This window comes from Coloeus monedula (genome assembly GCF_965178545.1).
Source record: "Coloeus monedula genome assembly, chromosome: 19".
Lineage (NCBI taxonomy): Eukaryota > Metazoa > Chordata > Aves > Passeriformes > Corvidae > Coloeus > Coloeus monedula.
This window is the reverse complement of record NC_138799.1, coordinates 5953408-5970732: the sequence shown is the minus strand read 5'-3', so window position 1 is coordinate 5970732 and position 17325 is coordinate 5953408. Positions and strand designations below refer to the sequence as shown.

Below are 17325 nucleotides of genomic sequence, written 5' to 3'. Positions count from 1 at the left end.
AAAGTCTTTGAAGAGGCTCGTTACCATTACAATGAGCAAAGCACAAACAGGACTCCTCAGTCTTGGCCAAACAACTGACTGAGCCCCGAGTAACCACAGACCCACACAGCTCCAACAGGGGATGATGCACAGCCCTGCTCAGTGGGGAGCAGAACGTGGGCACAGGAAGGCAGAGAGGAACCCCGTGAGCTCTTACAGCTCCAAATTATCCCCTGGTGTAAAGCTTTCTCATGGGAAAGCAATAAACCATTAGGGATTTTTGTTATTTTGAGGTTAGAATTATAGAATAGAACCATGAAATCTCCTGAGCTGGAAGGGAACCACAAAGATCAAATCCTAGCTCCTGGCCCTGCACAGGGTAACTCCAAAATCACACCATGGGGTTTTTTGATGAGGATGGCTTCAAGCCTATTTCAATCTACACGGATGCAGAGGTCCATGGAAGTCCTTATCTGAACAAAGCCGGAACAAGCTGTTGTCCTGCAAGCTGCTGGGGCTGCAGCAACGTGTGGGGCTAGGGCTGGCTTCAGCTGAGCAGAAGGGAGATCTCAGTCCGTGGCTACCCTCTTCCCATGGACTGAGCAGAGGAGATGTCCCTGTGCCCTGCTGGGAAGACAGTGGATGCTGGGTCCTACAGTGGCCAGGGAGACACCAAGCCAGGGCACATCTCCATCCCACAGCTCTGGCTCATCAGCGCAAGCCTCAGTCAGCATTAAACAGAAACCACTTCTGCATATTTTGGGATGTAAACAAGCATCCATCCTCAATACATCTGTGTCTTATGCTGGGAGAGGTCAAAATTATATCGAGTCATATTTAGAGGGCAAGAGCTGCTTGCAATGCCTGTTAACCTTGAGAGTGTTCTCTCACAAGCAAACTCCCCAAATCCCCTCCTCTAAAAATAATGCAACATAATTATGCCATTCATCACTTTTTTTCCATCCCCTTTTTCCCCACACAACTCCATAACCTGCAGCCAAAGCCGTGTTTGCCTGAGCAGGCTTTTGATAGTGCGGCACTATTCTCATCTCCGGCAAGTTTTACTGTAATTACAGAGATGTGTTGCAGACATTACACACTCTACAATTAGCACTAACTGCATTACATTGTCACAAAGAAGTCATTTACTCTCCATGAGTTCGTGAGATTGGTCTGGACAGTTTAACAGAGCTGAGAAGCACTTAATGGCATCCCACAGAAGCGGCCAGCAGGAGCAAGGACAGCATCCAAGAGGCTCTCCCAGCCCTTCAAGAGGCAGATTTGGGGCAAAAATGCACAAAAAAGGCTTCTCCACAATGATAACCTCTGTCAGGTCTAGAAAGTTCTCAAAGAATGGGCAGGATAAAATGCCACAAGTTTGGTTTTTTTGCGGGGAGGGAGGCGGTGTGGGTTGAAGCCTGTTCTAAATTGGGGGCGGCTGGGAAGGATTTCTACGGATGCTGTGCCTGTGGGAGTGTGCAGCCCCAGTATGACATGCTTTCCCCACCTGATGCCCCACAGACATAGTTTGCTGCTTCTCCTCTCCCCTCTCATCACTTTCTGCAGCCCATGGGAAGAGAAGTGGCAGGGAAAGCAGGAGAGCAGGAGCTCGGGGTCCTGCTGGGTACTGGGGAGCTCACACTCTGCTGCTGCTTTCTTCCGTCCGTGTCTTGCACATAAAAGGCAGAGAAAAAATGTGAAGACAAAACCAAAGTTGCTGCATTGTGGTCACCTGGACCACATGGAAACCTCAGCCTCCTCCCCTGTCATTTCGCTGGGGAGCCTGGTTGAGGCCCTTATGTGAGACCTCCATAAAAACGTGACTCGCTTTATCTGGTGTCTAAGCAAACCCAGCTGGGTTGTCAGGATTGCCCTGGCACATCCTCTCCAGGGCCCCAGTTTGGCTCTGGCCTCTTTCCTGACACCTGCTCAGGTGCAGAATTCCTCCACGCAGAGTTCAGCTCCTCCCTTGCTCCTGTGTTCTGCTGTGAGCACCACGGGCTGGGAGCTCATTGGGGTAATTTGCCCTGTCTGGGAACCAAAGAGCTGCACTAAGGGCTACCTAAAGAACTTCCCTCTGGCTGGCTGGGATTTGACCCTGCAGCTCTTTTATCCCTTATCCCTTACGGTGTTTTTTACCTATATCTTAGATCTACTGAGGGCTTGAGTCCCTTACTTTTTCTCTGCTACAGCAGTGGCCCATTCCTGCTGCCCCTTTGGCTTTCCCTGGCACTCAGCAGGCCCTCCAGGATTGAAGCAATGCTCTGAGTAGGATGCAGCACTTCAGGATGGATGGGCTAGGGTTGGAGGAGAGCACAAGGGCGCAAAAGGGAGCAGAGAAGGCCAGTGCTGGGGGAGGAGAGGCTGTTTTATATTTAAATCCAGTTCGATCCTTTGCCAGCCAAATTGATTTTGATGGGACCCAGATGGGAACAGTTCATGCACGTGGAGGGAAGAGCCATCACTTAGTGAGAGGCAAAGCTGACCTGGCAGAAGGCACGAGAGGGTCAGGCTGCCATGCTGCAAAAAATCTCTGCAGCAAAAAAACGTCTCTGCATATCAGGGGTGGGGGAGCAGCTGCTGCAGGGCGGGGATCTGTGGCTCTGCCCAGGAAGGAGATGACCCTCACACACCAAACACCTGGCTGGGTGCAGTAGGTGAGCAGAGATTTCTTCGCTTAAGCAAAGAGAAGTGATATTTTGGCATAGGAATAAGGATGGTCCCTGCTGGTGTCCCTCTAGAGGGAGGTCCCATCATGGTGGAGTCCCCACAGAAGCACATCAGGGATAAGTCTGGCTCCAAAGGCTTTGCAAGTTCAACAGGCAAAGGCAGGACCAGGCTGGGAGGGGAAGGTGGCAGCACCCCAGGAACAGCCCAGCATCTGTGACCATGCTTCCCCAGATGGGATGTCCGGCCTTGCTTGGGTTGGGCTCTTCATCACAAATAATTCCAGTAAAAGACATAATAAACCAAAAGAAATAAAGGTGGCTTAGCAAGCTCCAGCCCTTGGATGTGCTGCTGGCCCTGCTACAACCCTCCCAGACCTGACTGGACCTGTGGTCCCCTCTTGTCCAACGTCCTGTCACTGCTGTCCCTAACATTCTTCAGACATTTCAGGAGGAAACCTTGAGCATTCTCCTAAACCGAGGAGCCAGAGGCTGGTGGGGCTGGTAAGCAGGAGATTGTGGCCTCCTGCAGAAGACAGGTTTATGGGGAAAATTATAGCTCCTGGGTCTGAAGCTCACTGCATCTTTCACCTCTGCAGCAATGAATTTTTCAAGCTAAGGATGCACTGGGAGACCTGGCACCTCTGTTTTACTTCTTCCAGCTGACTGCCAGAGGAATGGGCCATGTCCCTGTGAGGCCAGCAATGGACCAAAAGCAAAACTCACCAAGGTGTTGCCCCTTCTCGGGCCACATCAAACCCATGCCAGGTCTGGGAGGGGCCTTTGCTTCTTTCCAAGAAAAGAAAAGCTGGGAGGGGCCTCTGCTTCTTTCCAAGAAAATCTAGTAAATTCGATCCCTAGCTCTATCAAAAGAGGAAAAAACCCACTGTTTTCCCAAAGGTCTTGGGGCTCTTGAGGCAGGGAGGGGAGGCGAGGGCCAGCAAGAGATTCGTGTGTCAAAGAAACTCAGCTCGCTGGCCGCTGGCCAAGGACTTTTCATGTGGATTTCCAGCCTCTGCCAGGAGACTCTCGGGTGCTGGAAGAGCCTTTAACTCAAACCAGGTGCCTCTGAAAGGAAAACACTCAGAAAGGCAAACGTGGTTGCTTTCCCTCAAGAAAAAAAATAGGTATATATATAATGAGGGTAATCGTGAGCATTTCAGTGGAGATCCTTCCTGGCACAGCCTTCTGTGCTCCCAGCCGCCCACTCCAGCCATGGAAACTGAAACCTTTGGTGGGCTGGAGGGAGGAGAGCCAAGCCCAGCGCCCAGCAAGGAGCCCCAGGGCACAGGCTGGTCCAAATCCACCACAAACAACTTTTGTCACCCTGCCCTGCTCTCTCCGTGAGCTGAGCATCAGCTCTCCCTCAAGCTACTGAGAGCACCAGAGGGGCAGCTGCAGCTCAGGAGTGATCCCTGCTGGGAAGCTGAGATGGACAACACCAACAGCACCGACACCCAGCCGGCCCCAGCCTTCACTGCTGCAAACCAGCTGCTCCCCCAAATCCAGTGCTTGCCAAGCAGAGCCTTAAATAACAACAGAGAGACTCGGGAAGAAGAGGAGCTGCCTCCCCAGACTTACCCTGCAATGACGATGAAGAAGTCCAGGCGGTTCCACGTGTCTCCCAGGTAGCATTTCTTCCCAAAAATGCCCAGCGCGATCATTTTGACAATCATTTCCACAGCAAAGAAGGCAAAGATGAAGTCGTCAAAGCTCTGCAAAAGAAAGGAAGGGAAGAGGGATGCTCCTGCACACTTGCACAAGGGAGGGAATTAGAAGACCTGAGTCCAGCAAGGTCTCCTCTTGCACCACTGAAAGCTAAATCCCTGGGAAGAAGCTGTGCTGAGACCAGCCCTCTCTCTTCTCAGCCCAGATGGCCCAACAGCACCCACAGTGCCAGGATAACGGGACAAGCATATTTTGGCCTCTGCTTTCACTGTCTGCTAGACGGTTGGCCTTCCCAAGCACTCCAAGAAAGGCTTGGCTAGGCTGGGGCTGGCACAGCCTGGCAGGGGTTTTGCCTGACAGCACTGTGTGTTCTCATCCCAGCACCAAAACCAGCATTTTCCAGGCGCTGACAGGACAGACAATGCAGGCAGGACCTGCCATCCTGGGACACAATGCAACCATGGCTGGACCCAGCTCAGTCCTTCCCTCTCCACATCAACCTGAGGCTGCTCTTGAGCTTCCAGCAGCTCCGGGGCCGTACCTGGAGGATCCTGCAGCGTGGTGAGTCGCAGGCGATGTCCTCGCAGGGGTGGAACATGCCCAGTGTCACGCAGTTGAGCAGGATCACCAGCATGCTGACCCTCTCAAACCACCTGCACACACCCGTCAAGGAGGCAATGGACCCAGAGGTGTATCCACGAGAAGCCACTGCTGAATTGGAAAGGTTTCCATGGCCTTTAAGGCCAGGAGCAGACCAGCTTCCCCACGTTAGGCGCTATCTGGGTTTGCATGTTTAGATACCTGCACGTGTTCTCCCCGTGCTGCCATCAGTGGCTACAGCTGATGTGAAAACCATTCTAAAATGGAAGTTGCATGGCAAGAGTGCTGAGTGCTTATGTGATGGATTAAAACATTAAATTAAATGAGCGATATCAACTTTTAGAAAAAAACTAAAAAACCCCACACCATTAATTTCCTCTCCTGGCGTTTTACAGAAAAGCACTTTAACAACATTACAATTTCTATTAACCATGTCACAGCTTATCCCAGGGGCGTTTCCCTGAAGCCACTGCTTGAACTTTCATTCCCACTCCAAATTAAGACTGCCAAAACCATTAATGAACTGCCTAAAAGCCTTTAAGTGAGGGCCAGCAGAGCCCATTCCCTACCCTGCCTCCTGCCTCTCAGAGCAATTTTTAAAGAGTTGAGCTGCTGGGACAGACGTTGGATGCACTTTTGGGGCAGAATAAAGTGTGCTGCTGCAGCACATCCCCATAGGGATGGTTCAAACCTGGTACCCAATTCCTGCATCCTTCTGGGGGCATTTCCAGGCTGCCTGGAGCACAGAGATGGGAAATGGCAGACGCTGGTTCAATGTGGTGCTGGGGTTATCTTCCAGCCTAGCATGAGAAACACCCTCTCGATTGCCAGAACCCACAGGCAGCAGGGCCGTGCTCCTGCCTGGGTGCCAGCAGCAGCTTCGATGCTCCAGGAAAATAAGCGTGGCCCCTGTCAGACGAGAGTTTTCACTGCAACACGGCAGCGGGTGGTGTTGGGGAGCTCGTGCTGTAGCGTTATCTGCCTGGGGAAGCGGAAGGTGAGGATGAATCAGCAGGTGCCTCCCTACCGGGCACGCGGGGCTGGGGCTGGCAGTTCCCACCACCCATCCTGGGCAAATTCCTGGAAAACCACATGGGGCTGAGTCACAGTTTGGTTGTCGGCAATCTGGATCTTTTAATCGGGAGAAATGTTTACAGGATATCAGGATAGACATTCCAACTGTCAAGTTGGGGCTATGGGCTGGAATATTTAGCCAAAATATAGTCCGTGGAGGGCAGACAGAGGAGGGGGCAGCTCCTGTAGGGAATCCCCAACTTGAAGGGCTGGGAAGATCCCCCAGCAGAACCAGCCATGTCCAGGGCTCTGCCAGCAAGAAACTGCAAAGCCCTTGGGAACATAAAGAATTAAAGAAAACACCCTGTAGGATCCCAAAAGGGTGACAGAAGGAATGTGACCTGCATGCACTGTGCAAGATATGCAGCAGGGAAGTGAGGAGGTCCCAGGGCAGCCAGGTTGGTTGGGTCAAAACCTGCAGAGACAGATGGACACCTCCCCAGCCAGGCAAAGATCCATTCAAATTCTTCTGTGGCAGTGGACAAGAGCCTTCACTGGACGTGGATCTCCTCCACACACTCCATCCCAGCTGGGGATGCTTTTGCCCCAGTGGGCAGCTAGAGACTGCAAACTCCTGGGCAAGCAGAGAAGGGCACACAACCATGGTGGGCACCAGCTTGGAGCCACTCTGATCTCATCTCCTCCCTGTCCAAGACCCAGCACAGCCCCAACACTGGCCCAGGGCAGCTGAGCAGAGCCAAGCCCACCACAGCCCCATGTCCAGCACAGAGGGACGAGCAAGGGCTGAAATAGAAGAGCCCAGGATGGCACCAAAGACACCCTCCCTGTCCTTCCCTGGCACACCACAGTCTGCAAAGCCTCAGGTGCCCCTCAATACTCATTATAGTGCTGGCACTGGCACCGGTGACTGATTGCAAGGGGAGGGAAGCCGGGAGACTGCAACCCCCCAAGATGCCACAGCCTGCCACACATAGGGCACCGGCTGTGGCCAGCAGGGAGATTGGGGAACCAGCACCACATCCGTACCCCTAAGAGGGTCCCCGTGGTGCAGCCAGCAGCCCCCACCTGCCCAAAGACACGCTGCCCCGGGCCAGTGCCCCATCTTGGCACAGCCAGGGCCTCCCCCAGGCTGCCCACCGTGCCAATGGTGAAGATCCTCCCATCCTATCCTGTCCCCCCCCCTCAGGGCTGCCCTCCCCACACCCCAACTCCTCTTGCAGGAACAAACATCTGCAGGCAGGAAAACAGCCTGGAGAGGGAGGGGGACCCAGGGCGCGGGAGGGGTGTTTATTTGCTGACGGCAGAGGTTTTTTTTCCCAAATTTAACTGCAGACCCACTTATCAGCACATCACTCCCTGGAGCACATACATTTCAGTCCAATATAACACTTCACCCTGATTAAATATTCCCGGGACAGGCACCCCAGCAGTGCTGAGGGCAGTATGTTAATGTGCAGCTGATAGATCAGAAGGTTGGGGGGGTGTTATTATTTTTTTTTTTCCCCTCTTTTTTTTTTTTTCCAGCTGAATGAAACTTCAAGCTCTTTCTTCTGCTAATGGGATTTTCAGAGACACACAAAGTGCTGCTGGCTATGGCTTTGTACTGACCCTCCTTTGAGCCGAGAGGCTGACAAAGGGAAACTCTTCAATTAGCAAAAGCAGAAGGTGCCTTTTTGAATGCTTCTCATTGCTGCAGTGCAGGCAGGGAAGGGGCAAAGGGGCTTTGGGGAAGCACCAGAGACAGTGTTGGTCCCTGGCCAGCAGTTCAGGTGAGGAGGAGAATACTTGAAAGGAGGGGCAGAGGTGGCACTGCCACCACCCCAGTGTCAAGCTGAGCCCACAGCCCTCACTGCATGAGATAAACATTTGCTGGGAGCAGAGCTGGCCCTCAGGGTCCTGCCCCCTCCTCACGCCAAGCAGCGCTGATATTTAAAAGAAAAAGGATTAATAATGGGGTTAATGCCCACACAACAGGTGATCACCCCATGCACCCCACCCCATGGGTGTCAGAAAGTTACCACTTTTCAGGGTCACTTGCTCATCCCAGCTTATTCTTAAAAATCCACATTTTTACCATCAATGTGCTCAAGGCAGGCAGCCAAAATCCTCACAGATTCTTTTCAACTAAAAAAAAAATCTGTTTCCACCACACAGAAGATTGCAGTAACACTTCTGTTGTAACCTGACTCTTAAAATTCATAAGATAAAGAGAACAAAAGAATAAAAGAAGGAAAATGTCCAGAAGTCACTCACTTGTTCCTAAAGGAGCCCTTTCACAGAGCAAGAGCCCTCAGCCCCTTCCCACCACCGGCGCTCCCAGTGCCACCTGCCCGTGCTCCACAGCACCTGACCTTCCGTAATTAAGAGGCAAGAGCCTCAGATTCAATTAGCCAGCACTACCCAGCCTAATATAATTAAAAGAGAAAGATATTGCATTACACTCACTATGATTTGGTTGCAGGAGTTTGGATCAAATTCACCGGCAAGTGAATTAAATCGGGAGCTGCTGCCCGAGGGCAGCGGTCACCAGGTGAGATGCTCTGCCCAGCTGCATCCCGGGCTCTCTCCGAGGAGCTGGAGCACTTGCACTGCTCCTGGTCGGCTCTTTGGCTCGAGGGTGGGGTGAGCAGGCACCTCTGCACCCCAGAGATGGGGGTTTGTTTCCCTGGATGTGCCACTGACCGAGCCGAGTACGGCGGGCAGCGTTTGGAGATGCTCTGCAGGGACACACACTCTTCCATGGGATTAATATTTACTCCTTCCCTTGATGCTTTGCTATTCCCAGGTAGCTCCCACCATTCCCTCTCTCTCCTTCCCTGACCCCTCCTCGCACTCTCTGGCGAAGCAGCAGCTCCAAGGAAACGTGCTGCCCATCCTGCCATTGCTGGGAGCTGGGGTGGGACAGGGTGGGACAGCACATGTGGCACACCCGCCCGGCAAGCACATGGGAGCAGGGCTCGGGAGGCAGCCCTGCAGCACCAGGGGCTGCAGGTTTGGACCACACAATGAAACTCAACCACAGGAATGCATCAAACCCCCTGGATCCGGCCAGGTGACACAGGGCTCTGTCTGCTGCCTGTTTTTTAGGGCAAGGAGTAGTTGTTCAGACCCAGAGATCACATCCAGGACCAAGTCCCCCATCAGCACCCACAGCCATCACTTCTGTGCCAGGAGAAGCCTTCACTCACTGGGACAGCGGCTGGGATTTGACAAATGTGTGGAAAGCGCTGGCAAGGCCTGGAAATTTTTGTGCAAATGTGATGTGAAAATTGGGTTGAAATGACAGCCTTCCCCTGCAGTGTCACCAAGTCCCACCAGCTTAGGAGTGACACCGGGATAAGCTGCAGACGTTAATGAGAGTGGAGTTTTAGGCTTCATTCATATCATCAATTCCAGAAATAGCCCCTTTGACAGGAGCATAATGGCACTTCCAGGGCCTGGCCTTTGGGGGGGTGGGAGGAGGCAGGGACTAAAATCCTAAAACATTAATTTAGGCTGTTTGCAAGGGAAGTTAAAAGTTCTCAGAATTAATCTGCCTCACAGATGGAAATAATAACCCCTTCCCAGCTTTGCCTCTGACTGCACCAGGCCAACAGGAAAAGGCTCTTCATGTCATACCCAGATAAAGGTTACAGGATTCCCATCACAATCCTGGACATTTAATTAGATTTTTTTTTCCCTACCATATTCCTTTGAAAGCAAGACCGGCCTCTGTATTTCATTTTCTGCATTTGCAGGAAGCATTTCCACCTCCGTGGATGCAGCAATGCTAGAGGTGCTCTCAAAGTATCTCCACCCAGTGAATCCACTTCCCCAAGCTGCAGCCGAGCCCTGGCAGGGATCTGCCCCCAGTGTCACTGTAACATGGTCTCTGCTCCACAGCTTTGCCCTCCCAGATGCTTTTCCAGGCCTGGTCCCTCCCATCCCTCCGAGGGACACAAGCACAGGATGAAGCAGGGAAGATGCTGCAGGTTTACAGCCCTTCCTGCAGCGTCACAGCACCCCAGCAGCAGCAGCAGACCTGCTTTTCCCTGGCAGGATGGAAAAGCCGCTGCAGGCACAGCAGCCCCGGCACGCTCACGGCACACGTGTGATGGAGCACTTGCCTCCTGCCCTGCGTTCCGCAGGGATTTGTGCCAGGAGAGTCCCATCGCCAGGGCATTCCTGGAAAGCAAAGCTGAGAGGCTCCTCCGGTGGGGCTGCACAAAGGGGTTTAAAAATTCAAGCACTGCTCAGAGAGTGTTTCCATTTCCACTGCGTCTGCCCTATCCTGGGTCACTGCAGCTGGCAGGCTGAGGACACACTGCCAGGAGCTGGCATGACCCCACTGAGCCTGGCATATCCCCATCCACAAGCTCTGAGCCGGGAAAAAGCCAGGCAGGAGCATCCCTGTCTCGTCACTGCTCTGCAGCTCTTCAAAACCGCTTCTCTCCCAGCGCAGACAGACCCAGGAGGTTCTTTTAATTCATGCAGCTTCACAATTAAACCTGGGAAACCAAAACAGGGCAATTATTCATGGCAGTGTTTTTGGAAATGTCATCTCTAATTCATTTTGGCTTGCAGATGTTCAAAGGGATGCACCGCTGGCTGCTTCCCTCTGCCAGGAAAGGCAGGACCACGGAGTCCCCAATGGCCCAGTAACACATAACAGGGATTGTAAAGCCTGAAAGTGGAGGAAAAGAGGGATTTCAGGGAGCAATCATCTTATCATCCTTCTCCCAAGGACTTAGAATCAGCACTGTCAGCTGCAGGCGGAGATGCTTTCCTCTGCCTGTGAGATGCAGCCACCTCTGAAGGGAGAGGTAGGATTTGATCAGCAGTGTGGAAGAGCCCTGTTCAGCCACCCAGGTGATGAGGCAAAGAATGATGCTGTATTTAGAGGGGATGAAGAGTGACCAAAAAGGTTGTTTGGTCAAAAAAAAAGAATTTAAACCCTGTTGAGGTTGTTATTTGTCTTACTGTTTCGGAATTGTTTCCTCATAACCTTTTAGGTTTGTACTTGAAGGGTTTTTTTCCCAGCAACCAAAAGGGTTTAAAATCTTATTGCTTAAAGAGAGAAAAAAAAAGAAGATAAAAAAATCCTGCAAGCTGAGTGGCTTGCATAATCTCCAAACTTCAGGAGCTGGAGCTTTTAAGAAAAGCCCTACATATCGCTTGCAATTAACTCCTGAGCTGGGAGGGCTCAGCTGCTGGCAGCCCGGCCCTGGGACCAGCATCTGCAAGGATGGGTGCTTTAATAAAATAAATATAATATAAAATAATATAATATAAAGTAATAAAATGTCAAGCAAAAGCACTTTAGGCTGATTTTTTTTTTTTGGCTTCTCATCCCAGTCCTCCTCTCCTCCTTGTGCTTGTTTCAGCAACAAGGGCAGTGACCAAAAGAAATGAACCTGTGCAAGGGTCAGTGAGTGCCCCCCAGCCCTGGTCCAGCAAGATGGGTCAGGTGGGAGCCCCATGGAGCTCACCAGCTCTTTCACCAGCCAATGCCATGTGCTGGGACCCCAGCTCCCACTGCTCTGCCTCTCTTGGAGGGAAGAGCAGAAGAGAAGAAGGTGAAGCCTCACTCACCCAAGCCGAGCTCTGCAGAAGCTTCAACTTCCCCCAAACTCCTTCTCCCAACAGCTTGGCACCTTCAGCCAGGTGGCCCAGGGACAGGCTCTCCTCCCATTCACCCCACCAGAGCGGGGCTGCAGAGGTGGGAGTGTGTCCCCATCCTCTTCCCAGACCTGTCTCTCCCAGCTCCCGGCTCAGCCTCCGCACCAGGCATCACCTCTCGTGACAGAGCCAGGGGATGGGCTCCCTCCCAGCAGCTTCACACGTGGCATTAACAAAGATGTTGTCCTGAACAGTAAAATCCTTCCTAATGGCCAGCTCTTCCACAGGGAGACCGGGGCTACCAGTTAAAATACTCTCAATATGCCAAAGCCATTGCTGAGGCTCAGTAACTTATTTAAGACCTTTTCTCCCACCACACCTTATAAAGTGCACAGTGGATGGACACTAAACCCCCAAATATTTATATTTAAACTCACTCACTGTAAGCTGTCCCTTAATAACACCTGCCCCTAAAGCTCAGCAGTGCCAGTTGCTCTTCAGGACACATCCATGGCACCCAGCAGTGCCACCCCTCACAATGCACAGCCCCAGCCACGCTCCAGGACGGAGGAACACCCACGGAAACCCAGGGAAATGCTGCAGCACGGGCAGATGCATCTTCCCCTGCTGCTCACACCTCGTGCAGAGCTGCCAGAGGCACCTCTTCCTCACTAAGGGGCTCCGGATATTTGGGATACTATTAAGTTTCTGCCATCCCTGATTCTGCTTGCTGCTACACACAAGACAAAAACTGTTATGCAAGGCTGCCTAAACAAGTTGCAGTGAAATCTTTGTAACATCCTACACCGACACATAGTTGGGATATGTCACATATTTGTCTTATTTTGTTCCTTCTTTGTCCTTTTTTTAGTCTCCTTCTACTTTTTCCCCCTTGGAAGTACGCTGGTTCCCATGGAAACAGTGATGTTATGGGTATGGACAGAGCTCCAGTGACGTCCACAAGTTCAGTATAAAAGCAGATTTATGTAACAGTTGGCAAAATGAAGGAATTGAAGGGATGGCTCTGCATGGCCACACGTGTGGCATCAGGACTGCCGTGCCAAGGAGGTTGTGCTGGTCAGGCAAGTTCACACTGGAGTGGGAAAGAATGACAGGACAGGGAGGAGGAGTTCCCAGACTCACGGGAAGATGGATGAGGATAAAACTAGTCCTAAGCATGTATACCTACATAAATTTTTTATCTATGTTTATTTATTTATATTTTAATATTGATGTATTTCCTTGAAGAGCATCTCTCACCCTCTGCTGCTGGAGCAGAGGGTAGATGAGATGCAGGGTACTGACCCTGGGAACAGAAGCTCTCCTGCCTGCGCTCACTGGGAGCTGCAGGAGCACAGCCTGGTCCTTGCTGCTGCCCCAGCCCCAGGATGGAGGCAGTAGCTGACAGTGCCTGGCTCCTTGGCCAGGGAAGGAGATCCCCTGTGAGCCAGACTTGCCTGAAGTGGGAAGGGGAGCATCGTCAGGAGGCTCCTGCAGGCTTCAAAGCCTGAGCAAATCAGGCACATTTCCTCTTTTTTGCAAACCTGTGATTTAAATCCCTTCCTAGGGCAGCGCACAGATGGAGGGGATGTCTCTCCTCCTCCTCCTCCTCCTCCGCCATCAGTCCCCAAGGAAGAAGCCCGAACAGCTTCCAAAATGAGGCATTGCCATGCCCGGAGACGTGCCACCTTGAACCCCCGCTTCCCGCAGAGGCTTGGCTGGCAGGCACCACACTGCACGGAGCCAAAACCTCCAAAAATCAATGTATTAATAAAGCCAGGGAAGTGACAGGCTGATTACAGTCCCACTGCATCCCAGGGACATGCTGGGGAGAACAAGCCTGTGCTAATTGTCCTGGCAGCTCCTCTGCTTCCCTTATGATCCCTGACGAGCTCACTCTCTGCTCCCACCAACACTGGGTTAACCCTCCTTTGGCCAGGAAAACTCTGTGCCCATCCCTGCAAAGCCAAAATATTCCTTGTGGAGCCGAAATATTCCCTGTGAAGATCAGCACCCTGCCTGTCACAGGTGAAACAGGTTCTCTGCCTGCCTCCACAGACCTCTACCCTGGGGACCACTCTCTCCCATGCCAGCCACATCCTGCTGGAGGATGCAGCCCCCCGAGCCCCCCAAACTCCCATATGAGCTCAAACCCAATCCCAGCCTATTAAATAGACACAAGGCAAGTGCATGAAAGATTCATCCAGGGCAGGGAATGTCATCGGGAGTGCAGGAGATGGAAGAGTTCTGCAGGAGCATCACCACCTCTGCTGATTAATCCAGCACATCCCTAATCACCCAAACAAGTGGATGGCAGGATGGCACCGAGTGAGGATCACGAAACCTGGTGAACACAGGGAGAGACAGAAATTACAGCTGGTCTGCATGTTCCCTAGAGCAATCCCAGCTGGATCTTGGGTAGAGGGAGAGGGAATTCCTTCTGCTGACTGAGGGCCAGGGGAAAACTTGGAGGACGAGATGTTGGTGAGCAAGCTAAACAAACAACTCCATTTCCATCCCAGACACATGACCTGTTTCTACCCTGCCCCGGCCTTCCACTCAGCCCATTCCCATTCATCCACAGACACTGGGCAAGGGATGCTCACGGGCAGAATGTGAGAGACAGGGAAATGACAGCATGGGGCAGGAGCCCTGGAGGGAACCCTGCAGAGAGGCAGAGTGTGCACCCTAAAGCACAGCACAGCCCTCAGCAGCAGACCCCACACTGCCAGAGCCAGAGTCATCACCAAGATGTCCCAAAAGGCAAATGGGGGGGGGACATTCCACAGCACCTTCCATCCACTCTCTTTCACCAAGCAGGGAAACGTGTCCGCTGCACCGAGGCAAACACCTTCCAAGGCCCCTAGAGAAGCTCACGCTCTGGGGTTTGTCCTTTTTGCACTCTCCAAGTGGGCAGTGTGGGGCTTGGGGGAGGAAAAAGGGAGACAGGAGGAGAGGCAGAGTCCTGGCTGAGTGGCTCCAAGAGTAGCCAAAAGCAGCAGGCTCTTGGCCACATCTGCTGCAGCTGCGCCCTTCGTGTCCCCAGCACAGTATTTTGACTGCAAAAGGGTACAAGCTCAAAGTCCCTGAGGAAACCTGGCCAAGCCTCACAAAAAGCTCAGAGGACAAATCCAAGGACAAACCCAGGAATAATTTTAACCCTGTGGAAGAAGCCAGGGCAGAAGGGCCCCTTATCATCACTTCTGCAGGGTCCAAATGGCTGAAAGCAGAGTTGGGGGACACAGACCCCATGTCCCCACACCTTATCCTTTCCCCTTCACTGCTGCCCTGACCCAGGGACACTGGCCAGGGGCATCCCCAGGAATTTCAGAGGGCAATGCCTGACTTGCTGTGATTGGAAGGGTAGCTGAGGGAGAGCCTCCTTTGAGGAAACCCTTCCCTGGGAGCTGTGCCTGACCACGGGAGAAGCAAGCCCTTCCCACTTAAAGGTTGGCATTAGCCAATGCTGGGTACAACTTTCCACTGAGAGTGTTGCTGGAGAAATACAGCTTTGGGGCGACTCAAACCACCCACCAATTTTTGTGTATGTTTTCTTACCCGGCTGCAAGTTGAGGGAAAAAGAATATTAAAGAAATTATGTTTACAAAGTCTGAACATGATGATGATTTTCCAAATGGCTTGCTAAAGTGTTTCATTTAGAAACTGAGCCAATGTTTCCTTTCTAAAAAAAAAAAAATCAATGTAAAATACAATATTTTGTTGCAGGTTAAGTACTAATTAGACTGGAACCATCTTACACACTTTGGGTTTTGAAGTCTACGATCAATAAAAATAAGAAAAATAGCGGTTTTCAGTGAAAGCAACACAGAGCTTTCACAACGGGGATAAGTGGCAAAGAAGTCATTCTGCAGGTGGGGAAATAGAGGCCAAGGCTACCCCAGTCCACAATCCCTGCCCTTTTCCCTGCAAGGAAGAGGCTGCAGCCAGTCCGTGACTGCACTGGGAGACGCTGGTGCGCCTGACTCCATTTTTGAGGTGTCTACAAGGAACACTCCTCTGCGGGAATGGAAACATCCTGACACCACATCAAAATCCAGCAGTGACTAAAATCCATCCCTGGCTTATGTGGAACGACCGGGAGCAGGAAGCTGCTCTCCCCAGGGCTGAGCCACCGTGGGCAGCGGGAGCTGGAGCAGGCTGAGGGACTCAGCAGGGTTGGGTGTTTGGTCTAACTGAACCCTGCGGGCAAATCCATGGCAGGAGCTCATGGATTAGCATCTCGCTGGCAGAGGAGAAGGAGGGAGGTGGTAGAGGAAGGAAGAAGCAGGAAGATTAGGGTTGGGATGGTGCTCAGTATGGGAGCCAAGCTCTGCTGCGGCACTTGCATGGACACAGGAGGGGATGCCACCCCAAAACACCTCCCAGTCTCACACACCCACACAGCTGCAGCCAGGACAAACAGGGCAAGACCAGCTTAAAAGCAGAGCTCATCCCACATGCTCCAGCCCAAACCCTGGCCTGCACTCAGATTGATGTCCTATACCTGCCACACCCCACTGCCCAAAAACCAAAGGTAGACATGGAGGGAAGGAGTACAGCCCCAAGAAGCAGCAGGGGCTCCACTGCAGGGTTTGTGTGATGGATGGTAGATGAAATATCTCAAGTCTTAGAAAAGATGACAAAAGTGGCTATTTTGTAGAAGTTAAGATACATCCTATGGAATCTGCTTGCAGGGATGGTGCTGCCCCTGGTTTCTTCTCCCCAGGCAAGGGCAGTGGCCGGACAGGGGCACAGAGTCAGCCGTGTCCTCTACTCCTGTAATTCCCTGCCGGCAACCTGCTTGCTGCTAGTGGTAACCCAGTTTGTGCTCCGTGTGATCCTGGCATTCCCAGGGGAAACAGACCAGTCCTGCCTTCCCTTCAGGCAAGGAAAGCCAAGGAGGAGGAGGAGGCCTGGCTGGCAGCGGGGGCAGCTTCCCACCTTCCCAACAGGCAAGATGCAGGCAGCGCTCCAGAGCTTCCCGGGGGTTTGGGGCATCGCACCAGTTTGATGCTTTCAGCTTCATGACAGCGTGTTGACGTCTCCTTGCAAAGATGGGAAGTGGGAACAGACAGGGAGTGGGGTGAGCACAGGGCTGGCTGCCTGGGGTGGCAGGAAAGGGAACAAGATGGGACATGGCACCAGGGATGCTCATCCTGCTCCCAGCATTTGAAGATCCCTCTGGGTATCCCAAGGGGCTGCTACCACAGGGAGGGGGCTTTTCTTCCCAAGGATCAGGTAGACAAGCTTGCCAGGGTGCAGGGATATGCACTCATGTGGGGTAGCACCCACAGGGCTGAGGGGTGCAGGAGACTCTCAGGGAGAACCATTCCAGTGCTGCCACCCCGCAGTGGCACTGGCAGGGATCTGGCCAGCGCCCTCCCACTGGCATGACTCAAGTGGGAATTTATTAAACACAAAACACCCTATTTAATTAGTGTCAGGCTTCAACAGCAGCTGACAATAGCCAGGAAGTTCAGTGAGAGGATGGTACATCATCTGTAATGCCTTGAAGGGGCTCTGGCAGCAGCCAGGGACCTGCTCTGACCCCTACTGCTCCTCCTGTGCTGGCAGCACTGACAGTGTGGTGTCACAGAGTCGAACCTCTACAAAGGGAGAGCAGGGACTGAGCCACTGCCACCTCCTAGAGCCTGTCACCTGTGTCAAAACATGGCATTTAAAACGGATTTATTCCATTCGTTCATTCCTGCAGAATAAGCCCCAGAGCCTGCTGGATGCCCACTGTCCTGGGAGCTGCTTGGTGTTGGAGAGAAATCAG

At 52.4% G+C, this 17325-nt stretch overlaps 1 protein-coding gene across 2 annotated transcripts in view; it reads right to left on the bottom strand.

Moving 5' to 3' along the window:
- The window catches only part of CACNA1G (calcium voltage-gated channel subunit alpha1 G), a gene marked incomplete at its 3' end in the record, with an annotated part of 97798 nt that extends 92836 nt beyond the window's left edge, over positions 1–4962 (bottom strand). For both annotated transcript variants that reach the window (XM_082293824.1, XM_082293825.1), the window contains exons 1-2: positions 4855–4962; positions 4227–4360 (exon numbers count right to left, since the gene is read on the bottom strand). In XM_082293824.1, coding sequence (XP_082149950.1) covers positions 4227–4360; positions 4855–4947 — 227 coding nt within the window. In that variant the 5' untranslated portion in view covers positions 4948–4962. The remainder of the gene's footprint in view (positions 1–4226; positions 4361–4854) is intronic.
- Between the last annotated feature and the right edge of the window lie 12363 nt (positions 4963–17325).